Source organism: Glycine soja, chromosome 14 (assembly GCF_004193775.1).
Source record: "Glycine soja cultivar W05 chromosome 14, ASM419377v2, whole genome shotgun sequence".
Taxonomy (NCBI): domain Eukaryota; kingdom Viridiplantae; phylum Streptophyta; class Magnoliopsida; order Fabales; family Fabaceae; genus Glycine; species Glycine soja.
This window is the reverse complement of record NC_041015.1, coordinates 13,232,141-13,253,555: the sequence shown is the minus strand read 5'-3', so window position 1 is coordinate 13,253,555 and position 21,415 is coordinate 13,232,141. Positions and strand designations below refer to the sequence as shown.

The following is a 21,415-nucleotide window of genomic DNA, read 5'->3' as shown; positions in this document are numbered from 1 at the left end:
CAAAACCCTTTCTTTTTCCCGCAGCCCACCAAACCTGTCTCAGTAAAACGACGATCTCGAACTCGTTCACCGTTGGATCGTCGTGAAATTTGAGTATCATGTTTGCAACCCAATTCCGAACATTCTCACCGTTGGGAATTTTAAAATCATATCTGAGCTTAGAGAAAATCCCTTCGCATTGTAGCATTTTAATTTCCCGCAGAAACCCAAAACTGTCTCGGTAAAACTATGATCCTGGTTTCGTTAGCCGTTGGATTTTCATGAAATTTGGATATGTTGTTCGAAATTCAATTCCGCACGCTTCCACCGTTGGGATTTGCGAGAAAATATTCGTGGAGGAAGAAAAAGGAATCGCATGAAGACAGTACAAGTGGAAGTTTCAATCTCTTCTCCGTCTCTCTGACGTTTGGAAATTCTATCGGAACAGTCAGAGGAATAATTGAAAGAATTTCAGGGAACCGCTAGAGATGTTGCTATCGCTGGCTGAAGACACGTGAGTCCGCTCAGAGGTAAGGAATGAGTTATTCACAATTGGGGATTAGTGAGAACATGTGTAGGGATCCTTAGAGAATTAAATTGGGATTTTATTTTGGGATGTTTGTTAAATTACAATTTTTTCCTTTATGATTATAAATAAAATATTGATGTCCTAATGAAGATTGCCTGATAAATTGTGCTCTTGATATTTGTATGTTTCGACATATGATTTTGATATAATTGTGTAATATTATTTGAGGGGTTTTAGTCCTCATGTTGTGATGGTCTTATATATAAATTGTTATATTGAGGATATGAAATGATGATTCAAATTGTGAGTATGTGATGAATTGTAGAATAACATGTTGCTTTGAGATTATAATATTGTTATTGAGATTGAGTATAAGTGTAAAGTTGAACATGTGTTAATTTGTGAGATACGTGTAAACATGTGATGGTGGATTGTCACACTATGAGATGTGAAATTACTTGTATTGTAAGCTATGAATTGTACAATAACCCGACCAGTGTTATCTTGAGAAAAGCGTTGATGCGCAGTGTTAAAGAGAAAATGTAGGTTTCCTATTTAGGAACCAGTGTTAAATCGTAGCGCAATTGTGTTGAACGTGTTTAAAACACTAGTGTAAGGTCGTGGGTGTTGTATAATTCATGAGCAGTGTCTGCATGCAAAAATTATTTTAGGGGTTGGACCTGAATCAGGAGGGAGAGGCCCTGACGGACTCTTCGGAGTGTAGGCCTTGGGGGTCACCGGGTTTGAGTGCTCCTTTAAGCCTATGCTGATCTCATATGGTTGGAGCATTCTCGCAAAACATCGTGACCCTGACTGGTCTCCCTATGATCTTACTTAGTGAGAGTGACCTGACAAACCCATGGTGTGGTGTGTCTTGTTATGTACTCCTAAGCGCCCCAGGGTGGTTTTTCACTGACATGGTACCACATTGCATATAGGATTAAGTCTTAGCATAACTATTGCATATGCTTGCTAATTGATGTGTTATTATATCTTGATCGAAGTGTGGGATTCTTGTATAATGTGATTGATAATTGAAAAGTGAATTTTGAATGACGAAGTGGTGAAGTTACGTGAGCTATGTTTAAGCAAGTGGTATCTCATTTATATAATATGTATATTTAATTGTCTTGTTTCTCTATTAGCTAGGAATGTGATAACTCACTCCCTGTGTGTTGTTGTGTTTGGATCCTGTGATGATCTTGAACTTGTGTTCGGGGGAGCAGATGAATAGGTGGATGACTATGAAGAACCTCATGCTAGAGGACACGGGAACACAACGCTCTGATAGGATGTGACATTAGGATATAGGTTCTATATTAATTATATGAAGCTTAGACGACCTTGTTGAGTCGAGAATACTTTATTATTTATTTGGACAAGTTTAAATATGATGTAGAAGAAAATGAATGTGAGCCTTTTTCCCCTTTGAAAGACTTGTTTAAAAAAAATGTTTTAAAAATACTTTTAATTAATATTTGAATTTTTTTTTATTCCTTATTGGTATGTATGTGAGGGGTAGAGGGTGTCACAAGAACATTTGTAAAATCATGAGTAGAAGTTTCATCATTGATCATACAACATAAACTATTCTACTTCTATAATTATACATATTCCCATCTTTCTTAGGGTCACCTGCATGAAGGTTGTAACCAGATATGCTTTTTTTAAGGTTGTAACATTGGTGTCTATCATTTGAATGCCAATATTATCCATGGCTTACATCAATTTCTTGAACCTTCCCTTCTTCTTCTCAATGATCATCTTGACCCACAGTTTGTTCCCATCAATTTTTGTTGCCTGGACCTCTCCTTGCAAAAAGTAACTGCATCAAAATTTACTTGTTGTAATTATAGAGAAGATTAATTCATTTAGTTAAGAAATTAAAATCGTAGATAGCCTGTACTATTCCCAATTTGTTCATCTCTTCTGCAGCATCGATTTCTTCTTTCTTTGGCTTTATTTCCTTTTATGTTGCTTCCATTTCATGAAGCTCATAGCTGAGACTCTAGACAATGTTTTGCTGGGTTTTGATGTAGGTGATGGCATCCTCAACAATGGTTGCTTTGTTCATCTAAAATCAATAATATTAGGATCCATAATCAATTTCCATTCAATCATTTAGTGTACTGAATAAAAACTAACCCGATAAATTGAATTATAATTAAATCATTAGATAAAGGAATATATAAGAAACTAAGAAAGTGAAGTTCAAGTGGTTGCATTGTGATGATGGGTACTAAAGACCGCATCATCAAAAGCCTGGTACTGAGCTTCTCCCTCCTTCTCCTTTCCACCTCAAGGTTCTTGGATTTGAACACTTGTGTTTCACACTCATAGTTTTTCTTCCTCATCCTTTCCCTGTTGCTACCATTTTCAGCATTAAAACAAAACTCATATAGAGACATGTGTAGCCTTTCTTCACATACATGTCCTACAATCAATGAAAGCCTGACAGCTTGCGTGACTTTGAGTCATTGAAATTTGTGTTAGACCAATGAAATTTGAGTGAATGAAATCAGTGATTGAATTTGCGGTACTCATTTGCAGATCATGGTTTGGACCAAAGGATTAAGTCGTGCCTTAGGTCACGTTACTGGCAAAGGTGTGGGCAGAAGAGATCGTGATGATTCCGATGATGATCCACAGCGTCGACGGCCTACCACATCCGCACGAAGGTAGCGAGTCGTTGTGACTGCGGCACACGATGAGCTAGTGGTCCTTGCGCCAAATGTTGAGGCTGATGTATTTCCGGATGACCCGATGGCACCAGCTGATTCTGAGGAGATTGTGGCAGACATTCCTGCGGACACAGGCGTGGAGGCTGCTGAGGATGAGCATGAGGGATTTTCGGGTGGTCCGAGCGACCCATCTGTGTTGACCCAGTATGCAGATCACATTGCTTGCAGCGTATGGACGGGAGAGGTATTTATAATATTTATTTTTAGTTACTTGTAAATTATACTTTGTGATTGAAATTAGTTTTCCTTTAAATGATGATTTTACTTTGCGTTCCTTTATACTTCAATTCAAGAGCGTCCTGAGTTGAAGTTATCCTCTCACGGGAGGAAGGTCCATAGTTTAGGCAGGCCTGTCCCTGCCATTGATGGACTCGTTGCTGGGACAGGACTAAGTCCTCTAATCGCGTGTTCGGTAGACACCGGCGATTGGGGACTTTTGTCCTCGTTTGTGGAGCGGTGGCACCGGGAGACGTCTAGTTTCTATCTCTCAGTGGGAGAGCTCACGATCACACTAGACGACGTCTCGTCGCTTCTGCATCTGCTCGTGGTTGGCGACTTGCACGCCTTTCAGCCCTTGCACGTGGATGATGTGGTTCAGATGCTGGTGGACTTATTGATGGTCTCTGCAGAGTCTGCCATGGCTAAGACAGCCCAGTGTCGTGGACCGTACGTACGCCTGCAATGGGTACGTGATATATACAAGCGTCGATGCCAGGCAGGTCATTGGACAGCTACGGCTCGCGCATATCTTTTTCATCTTCTAGGTTGCACTCTGTTTTCTAACAAGAGTGCAACCAATGTGCATGTTGTGTACTTGGAGGCCCTTCGTGACCTCAGTCAGACCAGGAGGTACGCCTAGGGAGTGGCTGCTCTGGTTCATATGTACGATCAGCTGAACGATGCCTCTATCAGCAACAGCCGACAGCTTGGCAGTTACATCACACTTCTGCAAGTAACAAATATGTTTTTCATTTGTTGAGGTTCAACGATGTTCAACTTTAAATTTTGTTAGACTTTCATTATTAATGTTTATCACTTTGATGTTACATCTGTAGTGCTGGATTTACGAGCACTTTACCTCAGTCGCTGACTCCACTGCTGATCAGGAATACGACGAGGATTCCCCACGTGTGTGTAGGTGGATTGCGACGAAGAAGATCGTGAAGAGCATATGTACACCGGCATACTGGGAGCGCCTGGACCGACTCTGAATTCCGGATGTCTATTGGATCCCGTATAGGGAGCACCAACCGGTCCGGGACTTCCATGTGATATCATGTTATTCCGGTCTCTTGCGCTGGGGGCCTGTTGTTGTTTATTACCGACTAGAGAGGGTCGTGCGGCAGTTTGGATACACGCAGACCATTCCTGCTCCTCCTGTCGATTCATGGGTGTCGTATGATGATATACACGACAAGTGGATGCACTACTCGGATCATATCGTTTCAGCAGGCGAGGTGTGCACTGTGCCAGGTCAGTGTGCTAGTGACTACATGGACTGGTTCTTCCACATCTTGCATCCTTTCATGACACCAGGCCACGCATCAGATCCTCTTCCTGATGGTCATGCCCTGCAGCCCCGAGTCGTCCCTCAGGCCCCACAGACGGATATCTCTCACGTGCCGGAGCCAGGAGCTCCGTCGACATCTGTGGAGGAGCCTAGACATGCAGTGGTAAGTAATACTAATAATTTACGTCGTTTACATTAATATTTGCATAATAATTTGTGTAATCTGTTTGTTTTGTATTTAATAGGAAGTTTGTGATGAGATTGCTGAGAGGTTGGAGTGCCATCTGAGTCTAGGGGTGGTCACGCCAGGCTCATCGACACATGAGGTGATCGAAGAATGCCTCAGGATGGCCAGGAGTGTGACACAAGATCATCTAGTATATGTTAGGTCTAGACGCAGGCGGCGCACAGATCAGGCGTAGTTTATTTACATATTTTATATTGATATTTCATGTATATACAGATATTGTACATGAACCCATTTCATTAGTATTGTTGGTTTTATTTATTTTCATTAGTACTGTTAGTTTTATTTATTTCCATTGATTGTGTATTCCATTTGTGTCTATATACACGCGTGTTATAGAAAAAAATAAATTAAACAAAAAATGGACATCATGAGTAGGGATCATAGAAGAAAATAAATTAAAAAAATTTATAATTTTATTATATCAAATTAAAAAAATGTTTTTTTTTTTAAATTTTGTCTCCTCAGATAAAAATCCGTATTTATATTTTCTAAAATGACACATCCGGAACAATATTTTTTTCTCTAAAATTATATAATGTGGAATGGAGGAAGTATTTCATCATTTTGGTGGACTTAAGGGCATGTTTGGTTTTTGAGGGAGTCAGTGACAGTCACAGAGCACGAGAAAGTAGAGTATAGAGAGTGCAGGCGATTGGCGTGAATGGAAGGGAAAATCATAAATGGGGTGTTATGAAGAGAGAGAATGGTAGTAGCCGTCATTCTAGTCTATCGGACTCTACACACAAACCAATAACAATATCAATATCAATGCCAATGCCAATGATACTGCGTACTTCTTTATGCCCTAAACCCTAAATCCTAAAATCTAAACCCTAAACCCTAAACCCTAAACCTTAAACCCTAATCAAATAATGTGTGACCAAATGCAAACATAAACCGATCCTTTTCTTTTGCATTCCATCTGCAATTTCTTTGTTCTCATGGCTCCGAAATGACGTCCTAATGTAGGTCGTTTCACATTCCCTTTTCTCATTCAATCAATCATTTTTTTCTTCTCTCCATGAACTGAATCGTGAATGGACGCAGCACTCGACGCCATGGAATCCTACGGCTTCCCCAACAGACTCGTCCGAACAACCGTAAACAGTCTCCTCAAAGTAAAAATAAAAAAACTCTATTCTCTTCGTTCGACCTAAATTATTGGATTTGATTTTATCGCAAAATCTTAATGGGAGGGTGAAGAGAGGGGAAAGAAATAAGTGTTGGATTATTCTAATGGAAGAGGTTGTTGGAGGAATAAATATGGGGTGGGGGGTTTGAAAGTGAAGAATGGGTGTGTTGTAGGGTTTGATTGGAAAGCAGTGGTGGGTTAGTAATTGCAAGTTATTTAGATTATTTTGAGCAAAGTAAGAAATGGGGGGTTTTGGATTGACTCGAGGGGCATATTTATTATCCGTTACATATGTGTATTTTGACTGAAATTCCTCCATATGTCTACACCCTTTTCAACTTCTTTATTTCAAACAGTACATTAAAAACGATTATGCAATACATGAATTCAAACAGTACATTAACTTCAACATAGTCAAACGAAATTAAATTCGCATCAAATACTACAACTAACTCATGCTAATTTTGCGACAAGGACAACGCGTCTTCCATTTGCGGTACAGGTTTAGATTCAATGAGCACCTTCATCACGTCCTCGTTGATTTTGAGTTCAATTATTTCGAATTTTATAACTTTTTCAGAATACTCATGGTGACTTGGTTTCCGAAAAAACAATCGCCTTACCATTTGTGTTTCATCAATACCATAAGGGGGAATCCCACGAGGCGCAACTTGCTTGATCAAATCATTCAGTTCATCCATGGTACATCCGATGGGAATGTCAAAGTTTTTGGAATTTTTTCCTATGAACGAGTAACCAACAAACTCATTTTTCCGTGACATGTTCCACCTCCCATTGTAATATAGCAGGGCATCATGAGTAGGGGTCATAGTAGCTTCAAGTAAGTTTAAAATACCATCTGGGGTTCTAGCAATGCTACATAATAACTCAATCGGACCAACAAACAAAAATTCATGATTACACATTAACATTGTGTTAACATCAGCATCATCTTTCAGTTGCATACATTGAAACCAAAATTGATTACCTGCATACGTGAAAGGCTGTCGGTAGTAAATTTCATCCAAAAATTGCTTGTCGGTTAGCTTAAGGGTATTGTGTATTTTGATTTTTAACGTTTGAAAATCACACCCGTTAGATACTCGAATGGGAACTGGAGTGGAAGCTTAAAAGGAAACACCACTGTCGTTGTGAACAATGGATCCATTTGGAAAAATAAAATCTAATGTGGAGTTCACAACTGTCTGACTGCTTGTCTCTCCCAAGAATGTCATAGTTTTTTGTAAGACTTAGGTTGAGACTGAAACTTGTGCTTTCTTACAGTGTTAGGATGTGTCATATATATAGATGACTTTTAATATCAGTGTTGCATTTTTTAAAGATTAACAATACGCATGCACATGCTTTCTGTATGTGTTGTCAACTACACCAATAACGTGACATGCTTTAGCTTGCATCAAATCTGCATGTGTAGTCATGTTGTGCAGGGTCCTTTCACACGTTTTATGTTAATGCAGACAACAATTTATCATACACGATTTTTCATAATGTGTTGTCAACTCAGACAACGATATATCATACATGCTTTTTTAGAATTAAGTAATAATTTTGTTGTGGACGTAACAAATAAATTACATGTTCAAAACGATCAGTCATTATAAATTACATGTTCAATCATCATTTATGTCAACATAGTCTCTCTTGAACATCACGAAGCTCTTGTAATGCTGCATTCTGCTAATATATGGATTTGGCCACGACTTCGTCTGCAGATGACAATTGCTAGACCATAACAATGCTATAGGCGGTAAGGGACAATGTTCTTTTAAATAAACCTGTTGTGTATGCGAAAAAAATGTTAACTCAATCCTACAAAACTCATTGCATAAATATAAAAAAAATACTTCATATCTACAATGTACCTCAACAAAATGATTGTCATACACATGACCGATACAAATTATACGATGCAATGAAGAATTTGCCAGCGGTTGACTTCTAAGAGGAAAGAATGTCATGTTTTGTTGTTTAGACAATGATACAATGATTACGTTATACCTTGATGCAATGACATGTCTCATGTCCGTTATATCCATCCACTTATCGTTGTCACCTGAATGAAACAAATATACACGTCAAACTTAATTTCAAAGTAAAGTCTTAAAAACCAAATACATAAATTACATACCTTGGTTAACCCATCAACAAGTAGTGACATCCTTAATTCCTCAAATCTCTCCGTGCCACCAAAGAGCTCGATATAGTCTTCTGAGAAATTGGCAAGTTCTTTAAGCAGATGGTTGTGGACTACCGACCAAGAGTCTTCATCCATACCTAATAAACCGGCAACCGACTGATACCCACAATTACCATCAGTTTTGACATCAACAATCTTATCAATGAAGTCATGCATAAATGGCTGAAACTGGTCCAACATGGGCATCATCATTCTTCGATTCGGTTGCTCAGAGGATGATGCAGTATGCCTCACCAACAAATTGCTATTTTGCATAGATTCAAAGGCATCTACATACTCCTAGTAAGATGGATCACGCTTTGTTGACCTTGGGTTCCTACTGGTAGTTTTCTTCGGTGCCCCCTTTGTGTTAACCTTTGCTGGAGGAAGACACATCGAATTCTGATCAGGGTATGCAATTTCCCAAAGTTTAGTCCTTAGAGTAAACTTTCCATAAACATCAAGTTCTTCGAATTTTTTGGATATTGTTTCCATTACGTCCTTGATGCCCACCTCGGGCTCAGATAACCCTTGGTCTGAAAAACTGAGTCTCCTCCAGAACATATGGATTGAATCCAGTGGGATGCAACCACCAACATATTTGGATAGCTCACAAGCACAAGGAAGACCAAGCGTGGTTCTCACCACGCAACCACAACTTGAGGGATTCTTGCCAGCATAGTCAACACGCTCTAATTCAGCAGCAATCTGATTTAAAGCATACCTTGAAACTATTCCAAGTAGCCTCCTGTATAAGGTTTTCTTGAACACATGTCCAACGACATGTGTACTTGTTTCAAATGATGCTTTAATCTCCGTGTGCTGCAACGTAATCATGTTGTTCATGGCATCCCACACACTATATAAGTCTCCAATGCTATTTTGTAACAGTCTTTTTAAAGACGAGTGAGCAGATTCAACCCTACATTTCAAATACACAAATAAAAATAAACATATACAATAATACAATTCCATAAATTCGTCAACGTTAATAAAAATAGTTGAACAGTTTTATACCTGTTTGTTGTTGTGTTTCCTAAGTGCATCACCTTATTAGTCCAGGCGGAAACAAATTTTTCCTTGTGTGGTATTATCCATGTTTCCTTGACATAGTCAACAAACATTGGCCAAGGTGCGCAAACCATTTTGAACTTCTTCAAGCATTCATCAAACTACTGTTATGAAGGACAATCAATCAGAGATCCCCAACAATCCATGACATAATCCCAAGCATTATTTTGCGCAATTAGTGATTTACATTTGGCCTTCACATTCTTGTTTATGTGAAAGCTACACAACAAATTTGTGTATTCAGGGAATACATCCTTCACTGCATTCATCAATGTTTGGTCTCTGTCAGTGACAATAACTCCAGGGAAGGCATCACGCTTTAAAAAAAGGTCTCGGAAGCGTTGTAAAGCCCATACCAAATTATTAATGCGTTCACCCTCCACATATGCAAAACCGACAGAGAATGTCATCCCAGTCGGTGTCACCCCAACAAAATCGAGCAGTGAGAGTCTGTACCGGTTTGTTTTGTAGGTGTTGTCTATCAAAAACACCAAATTACATGCGTTGACTAACTTCACTGAATCAGGGTGACACCAAAAGATATCATGAACCACATCTTCATCCTTTATTCTGTGCCAATGAATATACTGATCACGTTCAAGAAGCTTCATCAGATGTTACATTTCAAGATCGCTTCCTGTTATGGAAGAACGGAATGCACTTCTTGCATTGTATATCTGTTTAATGGTCATACAACTATTGGCATTGTGTTCCTTCAGAGTTAGCAGAATGTTTCTTGGCTTCACCATGGACTTCGTCATATCGGCAATAAGTGTTTTTTCAGCTTTAGTCAATCACCCCGCATATGGATGTCCAACTAATGACTTGGCCAATTCATGATTATGCACTCCACAAATCAACTTCACCATCCAGCCCTCCTCCAACCGCTGGCTTGCAACGAAGCTTGAAGGGACACCCACATTTCCTAGTTCTAGTGTCTCTTCTAATAAATTCTTTTTTCCTACACCTATACTCGACACACAAACATAGTCCTTCCTCTACTACATGTGTTTGTGTCCAACCTTAAAATCACTGCCACAAATCTGTTTTCATGAGCCACGGATCGAGCCCACCGCAAAACATCCTCTCGGCACTCAAACACCTACAAAGAAATCCATATAATTTAAGTTTTCTACCAGTATTCATTTTATTAAATCTGTGACAAACATTAACATTATAACCTGAGAAATGTTGAACGCATCTGAACAATCAACATGTGATTCATTCGCACCACATGCTTCTGCATTTTCATAATCCATATCCGCTCGTTCAGACATTATTTCATACATCCACTCATCTTCGTCCATCTAACCAAATCAAACAAAAAATGGTCATACAAAAAAATTAGTAATTTAAAAGAAAAAAGGAAAATAAATTCAAAAAACAGCAAATACCAAAAATAAGAGACTTACGGATCAAGTTGATCCGTAAGAGACTTCCGGATCAAGTTGATTCGTAAGTCTCTTATGGATCAACTTGATCCGGAAGTGATCCGTACGTCTGCGACAGTCACACCACCATCTGCGAACCTCGTTTGTTGTCGTCGACCACTGCAACGCTCAACGCCGGTACCTTCACCGCACCTAACCGTTCCCAACGAACCCACGAACTAGAGGCACAATCAACAAAAGTGGAGGTAAACTGCGTTTCTAAAAAAAATTACATTTTTAAGGAAGAAAGAAGCTAGGGGCATTTTTGCCATTTAAAAACTTTGCTGGATGCACCAACAAAAATGCTGGGTGCACCTAGCAACACTCATACACCAATTATTGTACCAAAGGAGTTTTAATGCTACTAGGCCCATTTATAGATTTGTTTAAAACCTAACAAATAAGTTAATTCATTAATTCAAATGCAACCTTTTTCTAGCTTTTAAAATGCTTAGATGAATAATAATGATAATATATCAAATTATTATGCATAACCATTTTTATATTTAATTTTATATCAGTTAAAATGTCCTTTAACTTTCTATATTTGATATTTTACAAGAAATATGAATAGAATGATAAAAACAATATTACGAGACACGTTTTTTTTTTGTTTTTTTATAACAAATTATCAACTGCTCTTGGTGCGAAGCTATTCCATTAAATGATTTTCCCCCCGAAAGTCCCTAAGCAACACAGTACTATTAATTATTCAATGATTCATTATTCAAATAATTTAAGATTATGATGGTCATTAAATGCTTTTGGCGATGATAATTGTTCTACAGCCACCACGTACACAAGGCATTGACTTATTAGACATTAGACAATGTTGAAAGCATGATGATCTGGGTGAACGTTGCATCCCCAATTTTATGTTCTACGCGTCTAACTGGAATGCATATTTCTTATTTCTTGTTAAAATTTCAATCTTCTTGTCCTTTTACTTTAATTACGTTGCCTTTCTTATCATTTGTCTTTTTCTATTATAAAGATGACAAGCTGATCCATCTTAAAGATTTATTAAGTGATATTAAAACACGAGTAAACAGATACATTAAATATATATAATTTGGATTTTTTTTCTAAATCACATGTGTGTATTTCCTTTAAGTATTTAACCTTTGGATAATATGGACTCGAATTCACGATATCTAATAAAGTTAAAATAATTCCGCGATAATTTATCCACATGTTTGATGGTATATAATCTATATTTAACTTCTCTAAACCATTGCTATGTGAATATATTTAACATTTCATTAGTATTTACTCTTTCTTTTTATAATAATATCTTATTATATTATACTTATACTTTTTTTCCTTTTCTTTCTAGGTGTTGTCTGTTAGGTGTGCATAAATTATTTTCTTATTTAATAAGTTATTTTTATGGAGAGGGGAAGAGTAAATCTAAATCATACATAAGTGTTTAAAATTAAAAATTTCTTAAAATCATATATTTACTTTAAAAACCACGGGATAAAAAATATATAATTTTATTTTCAAATGCATGATAATTAAGCAATAAGTAGCATTCCATTGAAAAAAGTTTGCAATGCCTTCATAAGAGTCTGGAATCCATTATTTCTTTTTGTTGACTAGAATAACTAGTAATTTAAATGGACTTCTATTAATAAATAATGTGCTAAAAACATGTTAGAGTCAAATGTTATCAGCCATTAATATTCGTCATTTACGTAAATGATCTATATTCTTCAAAGAATCCTTGAATCCTTTTTGCTTTTTTGAGTGATTCTTTGCCTTTTTATATTTAGCTGTTCCTTGGTTGGTCGTTGAGGCTTGGTTTGTTCTTCAAGTACTTATTTGGAGTTGGTTTTATTTGAGCTTTGTAGCAACAAAGTAATGAGTGAGTGCTTGTTCTCCCTTCCTTTATTCTTATTCTATTGGATCCTTACAAACATGAGAGACAATTTTTCTGATTAGCTTAGTATCCGAGTCTCTTGTCACTAAGAATTAATTTGCTTATATACGTTACCTATTGGACCATACCATTAATAAATCATTTTGTTTTATTAACAAAAAGAGAAACGGACACACATATGATACATATGATATTATATATAATAGTATGAGTAACGTGCATCTTCCCCAAAATTCAAACCCATAATCGACCTAACACGTGACGGGTATTATTTTTCTACTAATATATATTCAAAGCTCAAAGTTGTTGTCCCTTATTTATGTGGATCCGTTAACCTTCCAAGTCAGATAATTCTTAATGTCTTGTTTACTGCCTTGCCCTTACACGAAAGAAGCCTATTGACCTATTCATAGCAATATTTTAAAACAAACAAATAAAAATATAAACAAATTATACAAAAGGGGAATGAAAGCACAAGTTTATAGAACACTTTGATGAATGCATTTTTTGTTCTTATTTAATTTCTAACATTTCGGAATAAGTTTACAGATAATAAAAGGTTTATAAGATCGCCAATAACATTGATCAATTATTATGGAAATATGTTTTAGTTTAATCAATCCACTTAAGTTCAAGTTTTAAATATATTATTACATTAAATACTTAAAGAAAAAGATTTATCATCCCTAATAATTATACTCGGCTCGAACATGATCATCAATATGTTACTATGTTAACTATTTTGAGAGAAAGTTTTATTATTTTTAATCATGGTTATCAAACTCTCGAGTTAATTCTTAGAGTTTACTTACCCTATGTGAGTTGACTTGTGTGTAAACTTTTTTTTAGTAAATTCTCGGTAGACTCTATAAGCTCTAAGTAAATTCGTTACACTCTCAAGTTTACCTCTGAGTCAACAAGTCAGCAAGTTAAGAAAATTAAATCAAAATATAAGTTATTTTAGATTATTTTATGTCTCTTTAGTGTTCAATATACCTTCATTTAGTGTATTGTTCCCGATTAAAAAAAATTCACCTTTAATAACATCAAACCCTTATTCTCTAATAATATCATATCCTCGATGAGAATGATCTACCACTACTATAACATCGGCAAGTTATTATCTAGTAGTGATGCATTACTAGACTTGATTATTTAAGTATTATGAAATTTATAATTTACTATTTTACTTTATTATATTGTTGAAATGTTTAATTGATATGCTATTTATAGATATTTTGTTATTTTTTTATATGAAGTGGACTCATACAAGTCTACGAGTTGAGTCTATGAAACTCTCACAAGTTTACCTAAACTCTCGAATTTAATAACATTATTTTTTTTATAAAATATAGGTAGTTTCACGCCAACAAAAATTAATAAGTTTTTTTTTTGACAAAAAATTAATAAGTTCTTAGTTGGGACAATAGCTTTAATTTGGGTTAGAAATTATTTTTCACCAATTATCTTCCTATTAATTAGCTAGCAATGATTCGATGTAGCTTTTGAGACTTTTTGGTGGCTTTGCTTATCCATGAGTTGTGACAATGACGTTTGTGATTGTGAGTATTAACAGTTAGAGCTTCCTACCAGATGAAAAAAAGGAAAATATAAACCACAAATTAAGTAGAAAGATTAACACGTAATTGACTTAATTAGATTCGAGATATCATTGTTATATTTTTTTTATACTTTGATTCTGGTCTCTACGTTTTCAAATGGTGCTGTGGAGAAAGATTTTCGCAATATACCCTCTAAAAATAATTCGTAGTGTCTCGTAAACTTAAAAAGATATATAACATATACCTGCGATTAGTAAGCAGTTGGAGAGTGTCTCATAAAATTTATTTATTGAATTCGATGTTTGTTATAATATATATATATATATCCACGAAAATATTTTTCAATAGAAATGTTACACATGAAATTCTCATGAGCTCTAAGTAATAAATTCATTTAATTTTTTTAAAAGAACTCATTTTAAATTATACAATAATTGAAATGTAAATATAATATTTGATTGCTATCATATTTTTTAAAAATTATAATTATAATAATAATAATGATTAACAATGATTTATGATAATTATACATATTATACTTTTTTTTACTATATTATTATTATTATTAAACTAATTAATAAAAAAACTAATTGTAAGTAATGAATATGAAATTATTTAAAATATTTTATACCCAATTTTAAATAAGTTTAAATGTAATTTTGGTTCTTCTATTTTGTTCAATCCACAATTTTGGTCTTTCCATTTTAAAATAGATATATTTGGTCATTCTATTTTTTAAAAAAAATATTTTAAAAAATGCATAATTTGGTGCCCATATTTTAAAATATATGCAATTTTAGTTCAATCTTCAATTTTATCTATATTTTTATTTCTTCTATTTCTTCCATTATAATTAATTAAACCATTTTTATGATACCTTAAATTAATATGTTATGCCTAAGGTTCAATTGTATCAAAATAAAAAAAAATAAATCGTAGACAAAATTAAGAATTTGACTAAAATTTTATTTTTTTTTAAAAAAATAAGAAGACTAAATGTCTCTATTTTGAAATAGAGGACTAAAATCATGGATTTCTAAAAAGAGAGAGACCAAATGTTTCTATTTTAAACTGAAGGAACCAAAATTACGTATTAAGAAAAATAGGAGACCAAAATTGCACTTAAGCCTTTTGAATAAATATATTTGTCAATTCTAAATAATAACTTTCTTTTGATATCCTCCACTATTTTTTTGCTTATGTGTTAGCTTCACACTTATTTGCAAACATAATAATTTGTATAATTATTTGCACACATGATGTGAATCCCCCTTACCTTGCTTCAATTCGGATTAATTCTAGGATGAAATTCACATATCAATTGAGTAAAAAACGTATTTTAACTTTTATTCATTTTTCAGCCTACAGAACTCGAATTGGAACGATTCCAAAATGAGGTGAAAGAGGACATTTTGAAATGCAATTTAGGCAAAAAAAACACTGAAAAGGTTAAGTAAAATGAGAAATATGCAAATAAGAAATTTGGACAGAATTACAACATTAACATTGTGGAAATTAAACAAGGAAACAAAGTATGAAAAGAAAAACAAGATAGGCGCCACAAATAGTGATGTTTGATAAGCTTTGAGGATCATCATAAGAATTAAGCAATTCTTGATAAGATCAAATAGTTCAAGAAAGAACCCTAGCATAGACAATTTTCATGCTTCAATGATAAAACCAACAAAAGTCTTTGTTCATTCACTTCACAATTGATTTATACAAATTACTTCTCATATACTTGGTAGAAAATAAAAGAAAAAAAAATCTCAATATTGTAAGCATAACTAAAATACCTTAGTGGTTAAGTAAGGTATAATTAAGCTCGAGATTTAAGTCTCAAAACTAGCCAGAGGCCTCTAGATGTTGGGTTCTTGGGTCTTTGGTATCCCTCAACTCATTATAATTCAGCAAGTAAAAAATTATTTTAAATATAAAATAAAATTTAACATGAAATATTCAATCATTTATTTTTAAAATATTTAATTTAATTAATTTAAAGTATTTAGGAGTAATATATTTTAATTCAGATTAATTAATAAAATTAGTATATTTTGATTCAAATTTACAACATATTTAAATTAAGGTAAAATATAAATAATTTATTGAGTGAACATAAATTTAATTTTTATTTTTATTATTTCCATATTTTTAAGATATAATAATTAATTAAATCTTCAACTGATTAATTATATTATGCAATAATAATTAATAACGTATAACTTGCTATATATATGATACATTATTGATATATAGCTCAAAAATATTAATTTTAGTATATAATTTCTAATTCAGAATTTTAAAAACTCTTATATGTTAAAATTTAAAATTTTTTTATATCATTTTTCAGAAACCAACATATATGTTATGAATGATACACATCACATGAATTTAAGTTTTAATTTTAAAATACATAATTGAAAATGTCATTTTTAAATATTTTGATTTTGATTTTTTACTATAGCCACATTGTATTTTTTTTAAGTCTACTATATGTATAACAACCGTTAATAGTAAAAAACAATAACTAATAACAAAATGGTTAGAAGAAACAAATACAAATTATAAACAATTCTTACTAGAAAATTTTTAAAAAATATATATTTGAAATTTATTTTATAAAAATATTCAGAAAAAAATCTCTAATATCTATATATTATATGTAAAGGAAGTTTGAACTTTAATGAGCCGTCAGATTGAATTTTTAATTTGTTAAAAATCATTGATTTGGTATACTATATATATGTAAGGAAAACTTGACACTTAGTCAGCCGTTGGATAAAAATTTTAATTTGCCAACAACCGTTGAATTCATATATTATTTTTAAAGAAAGCTTGAAGTTTTGTGTTGGATCAAAATTCTAATTTGTATACTATATGTAAAGAAGCTTGAACTTTTGTGAGCCGTTTGATTGAATCTTTAATTTGTCAAGAACTACTAATTTGATATATTATATATAAAAGAAGTTTGACGTCTTGTGAGCCGTTGGATAGAAATTCTAATTTGTTAAAAATCATTGATTTGATAGAATATATGTAAAGAAAGCTTGAAACTTTATCAGTTGTTGGATCAAAGTTTTAGTTTGTCAACAATCATTGATTTGATATATTACATGTATCATAATTTATTATTTAATTATATACTAAAATATTAATTTTAAAAAATTATATAATAAATAAAAACATTACTATTTAATATTATTTTGATTAAAATTAATATTTTTATTATTTTAGATTTGAATAAATTTAAAATGCTTTAACATTTTACAAAGATTAATGTTTTTTAATTTGCAGACAAAATTCTCACATTTTTAAAATAATAATAATAATAATATACAGACATATATAATAATTTATTATTTAATTTATATTCTAAAATATTAATTAAAAATATATAATGAATAAAATATTCCTACTTAATATTATTATGATTAAATTTAATATTTAATTTAATATTCGAGATTTGAATAAATTTAAATTAAAAAATTTATGAAATAATATTCTTCATTATTATTTTTTAACAAACTTAAATAATGTCCTAAAATAATAAATAATAAAATTACCCATTGTTAACAATTTAGGTTAAAACAACACAAAGTAAGGCTGACAAAATAATTAGAAACATATTTGTTGTAATTGAATGTCTTAAAAAGAAAAAAATGCGAATTGATCATAAATTTAAGGCAAAGCCTTTTTTAAATTCTTTAATTAACATTTAAACTAATTATATTGAAACAACTGTTTTAAATTTTTTTTTTTACCATATTCATTCATACTATTTACTATTTAGCACTGCTGAAAAAAAATTCATAATTTTTTATTTTTATTTTTAATGCACGTTTATTATTTATAAAAAGGAGAAGAAAGTTTGATTTATTCCTCTGCAAATATATATATATATATATATATATATATATATATATATATATATATATATATATATATAAAAATAGAACAAAGATGGAAACTCAACTCTCATGCTGCTAATAATTAGGTTTCAGAATAACAATAAATAATTCAATTTACCCCAAGTACCCATTATTTGCTTAAAAATGTTTCCTCTGCGTGCGTTTTTTTTCTTGATTCAATGCTGTCAATTATTTGTTATTAAATAAACATTATGTTATATCATAAGAAGTCAGAGAGGAAAATTACAGGAACCTTATGTTATTAATAACGTGTCTATTAATTTTTATCACTATTTTAAATAAATTTATCTTATTAGTTATAATATTTTTGTATATATGATAACTTTAATATAATTAATTTAAAAATATATTATAAAATAATGTTTTACTATGTGAATAGATGCCACTTTTTTATAAAGATTAATCATTGATAAAATTATTAGATATTTTATACCAATAAGAAAATAAAAAAAAATAACTAAATTAACTTTTTCAAAATGAAGTAAAAGTGGAACATGCAAACATTATAAAAGTGAAGAGAATCCTATCTAAGGCAACACCCCAATAATAATAGTAATTTCCCAATAATAATAATAATTTTTTGGAACATGTGTACATATAAAACTATATTAAATATTTATTGATATATCTACTAATTTACATGAATTAAAATTTAAACTAAATAATTAAAAATATATTAAAAATTTAAAACAATATAAAAAAGTTATTCTATAAATTATAAAATATAAATTTAATATCCATACACGACATTGGACACTGGACCTAATACATTTTATATATATGGTTTCATTCTTTCTATGTCTCTTGATTAGGGTTTATCAGAATGGGGTTGGATTAGAAAGTAAAATTCAAATTGATTGATTTAGGTTTTATTGGTGGTAAATTTGCCAAAAACAAAATATCAAACCTAAGTTATGTTAAGTCAAACTAGTCAAGATGATCACAGTAGGGTCGGGTTAAAAAATAAAATTCAAATTGATTAATTTATTGGCAGTAAATTTGCCAAAAACAAAATATTAAACTTAAGTTATGTTAAGTCAAATTAGTCAAGATTATTTAGTGTATGAATTGACTCAAGCCAAAGTTATTTAAATTAATTTAATTAGTAATCTTGAATTTTACTTTTAATATATAATTATATTAAATACATAAGGTTGTCTGTAATAAAAGATATATGTAATTTCTAAATATAAAAGGCTAAATTATTGAAGTTTATAAACTCGTAGCTAAAGTTGAAAAATTATAAGTTAGTTTATTGAATTAATTAGAAGTATTTGATAAAATTACTTATTAAAGTAGTTAATGAATATAAAATGATATAAAAAAGATATATTTATATTTTTTTTGTTTTATAGGAAAAAATATATATTTTTAACGAATTATTGTTTTATATTTTTTATTAATTTTATTAAAAATAACGTTAATATTGTTGCTATACTAAAAATATTTATTAAAAATAGAATCAAATTGAAAAAAAGAGAGAGGTGAGGTTAACGGTAGAGCATGAGAGAGCAAAAGAGAAGAAATGATAACGTAAAAATTATTATAAAAAGAGATCATAAAAAAGTATGAAAATAGTACAAAAAGAAACTAAAAAAAATGTTATCTATTAGCTAATGAAACAACTTATAGGTTTTTTAATTCATGAATTCAACTCAAGTATAATAAAGGTTACGATAACTTATGCACTATTCAACTAATTACATTAGACACCCTTAATAAGTAGCTCGTAATTTATAAGTTGTAAGAAAAATAAACTCTTTTATTAAACATCTTAATTTGATTCAATAGGGTGTATTTGATACACATTAAAGAATAGACCAAGTAAATAACACATGATAACTTTTGAGTCACATAATAAAGATAATTTTTTGTCTTGTATATTGTTGGGTGGATAATGGGCAATACAAGAAAAAGAATGTATAATTTGTTATAGTGCTCTTTTGAATATTAATAAAATTTATATTTGATTATTTAACACATACGATTCCTAGTAAGTCATTGACGGATATAAATTTTAGGTAACGGACAATGCTCATATAAATTTTCAAGCTATATAAGATGTTTTCTAATCTTCACAAGCTTAGCTTAAACATCACTAATCCCTCTTAATTTTGAAAATATACTCACCCAACACATATATGAAATAATTTTCAATCTAACTAGTGCCAATAGTTCATTAAGATAAAATTCTGAAGGATCCTGACTTGGTTGACTATGGATGTGAGGAAGACCCTAAATGATACAATCCGAAACTAATTTTAGCTCTAGAAGAGTCCAAAATTAATTTCATCTTGTCGTGGTCAACATGTTCATTGTGTGTCATTTAATCATCATGAGTTGGCATTGTTCTAAGAGTTAAGGAGGGTGAGAATGAATTCAAAATGGAGAATTCATTAAGCAATAGAAGTGATGTTAGTGACATGAAATATATATACATGTCTGCACTTTTTTTTATCGGTCAATGTTAGTTATTATTTGGTTAGAATGTTAGTGGGAAGCATTCGAACCTACAACCTCTCCCTTCTTCTCTCTTCAAAGTAAAAATCCTCTCCATTTCTTTCATTACTAAGCTTTTGACAAAATAAATACCACCCTTGATTTCATTTATTTTCTCAAAAGCTTATGAAATGGAGGAAATTGAGAAAAAAAGAAATGGAGAGTATTCATTCCCCTCCCTTCAACTCATAAACAAACTTTTCTTCTTTGGATCAAGTGCCAAGGGCAAACTTGTATATATTTGAGGGTGGACAAATGCACCTCCTTCATTTGGTTAAAGTTACTTATAATTGTGTCAAAGTTTTATGTTTTGCACCCTCACACTTATTTTCATGTAAAGATAAATAAATGCATTCCCTTTAGTTTTTTGTTACTTATCTCATATGTTTCATTCTACCATTTCATCTCTCACTCCATCTATTTTCTTTTGGCACGTTTCCTCCCTTTTGTTTCCTTTTATGAAATGATTTTACATTGTGCAACTAAGCAACTTGATTCATGACTTCTTGTTACAATTCATTTTCTTCTCCCATAGAGACATCTTGATTAAGTGGTGACAAATTTTGCTTGAAATTTATGATTTTAACATTTGTCTTTATCTTTATATATATGGTAACTTTTCATTAGATTTTTTTAAAAATGCATTGCCCCCTGACCCCGGGTCCTCAATTTGCCACTCTCAAGCGCCAACACCTTTCCTATAT

The 21,415-nt window shown here is 32.0% G+C and overlaps 2 protein-coding genes across 2 annotated transcripts; both read left to right on the top strand.

The window, feature by feature from the left end:
* The first annotated feature begins 3,271 nt into the window (after positions 1–3,271).
* LOC114383835 (protein MAIN-LIKE 1-like) lies at positions 3,272–4,108 on the top strand. Its single transcript, XM_028343565.1, has 2 exons — positions 3,272–3,433; positions 3,545–4,108. The coding sequence occupies exons 1-2, from the start codon at positions 3,272–3,274 to the stop codon at positions 4,106–4,108; spliced, it is 726 nt and encodes a 241-aa protein (XP_028199366.1).
* Positions 4,109–4,129: 21 nt separating this feature from the next.
* On the top strand, positions 4,130–5,181 carry LOC114383834. The gene is made up of 4 exons (XM_028343564.1): positions 4,130–4,201; positions 4,305–4,387; positions 4,490–4,922; positions 5,005–5,181. Exons 1-4 carry the CDS (start codon positions 4,130–4,132, stop codon positions 5,179–5,181), a joined length of 765 nt encoding a protein of 254 aa, XP_028199365.1.
* Positions 5,182–21,415: the final 16,234 nt, after the last annotated feature.

Excerpts from the sequence above, each read along its gene's own strand:
- LOC114383835 (XM_028343565.1), top strand. The coding sequence starts at position 3,272 with ATGGCACCAGCTGATTCTGAGGAGATTGTGGCAGACATTCCTGCGGAC. Across the intron at positions 3,434-3,544 it reads GCAGCGTATGGACGGGAGAG|CGTCCTGAGTTGAAGTTATC; the intron begins GTATTTATAATA and ends TCAATTCAAGAG.
- LOC114383834 (XM_028343564.1), top strand. The coding sequence starts at position 4,130 with ATGTACGATCAGCTGAACGATGCCTCTATCAGCAACAGCCGACAGCTT. Across the intron at positions 4,202-4,304 it reads GTTACATCACACTTCTGCAA|TGCTGGATTTACGAGCACTT; the intron begins GTAACAAATATG and ends TTACATCTGTAG. Across the intron at positions 4,388-4,489 it reads GATTCCCCACGTGTGTGTAG|GGAGCACCAACCGGTCCGGG; the intron begins GTGGATTGCGAC and ends GATCCCGTATAG.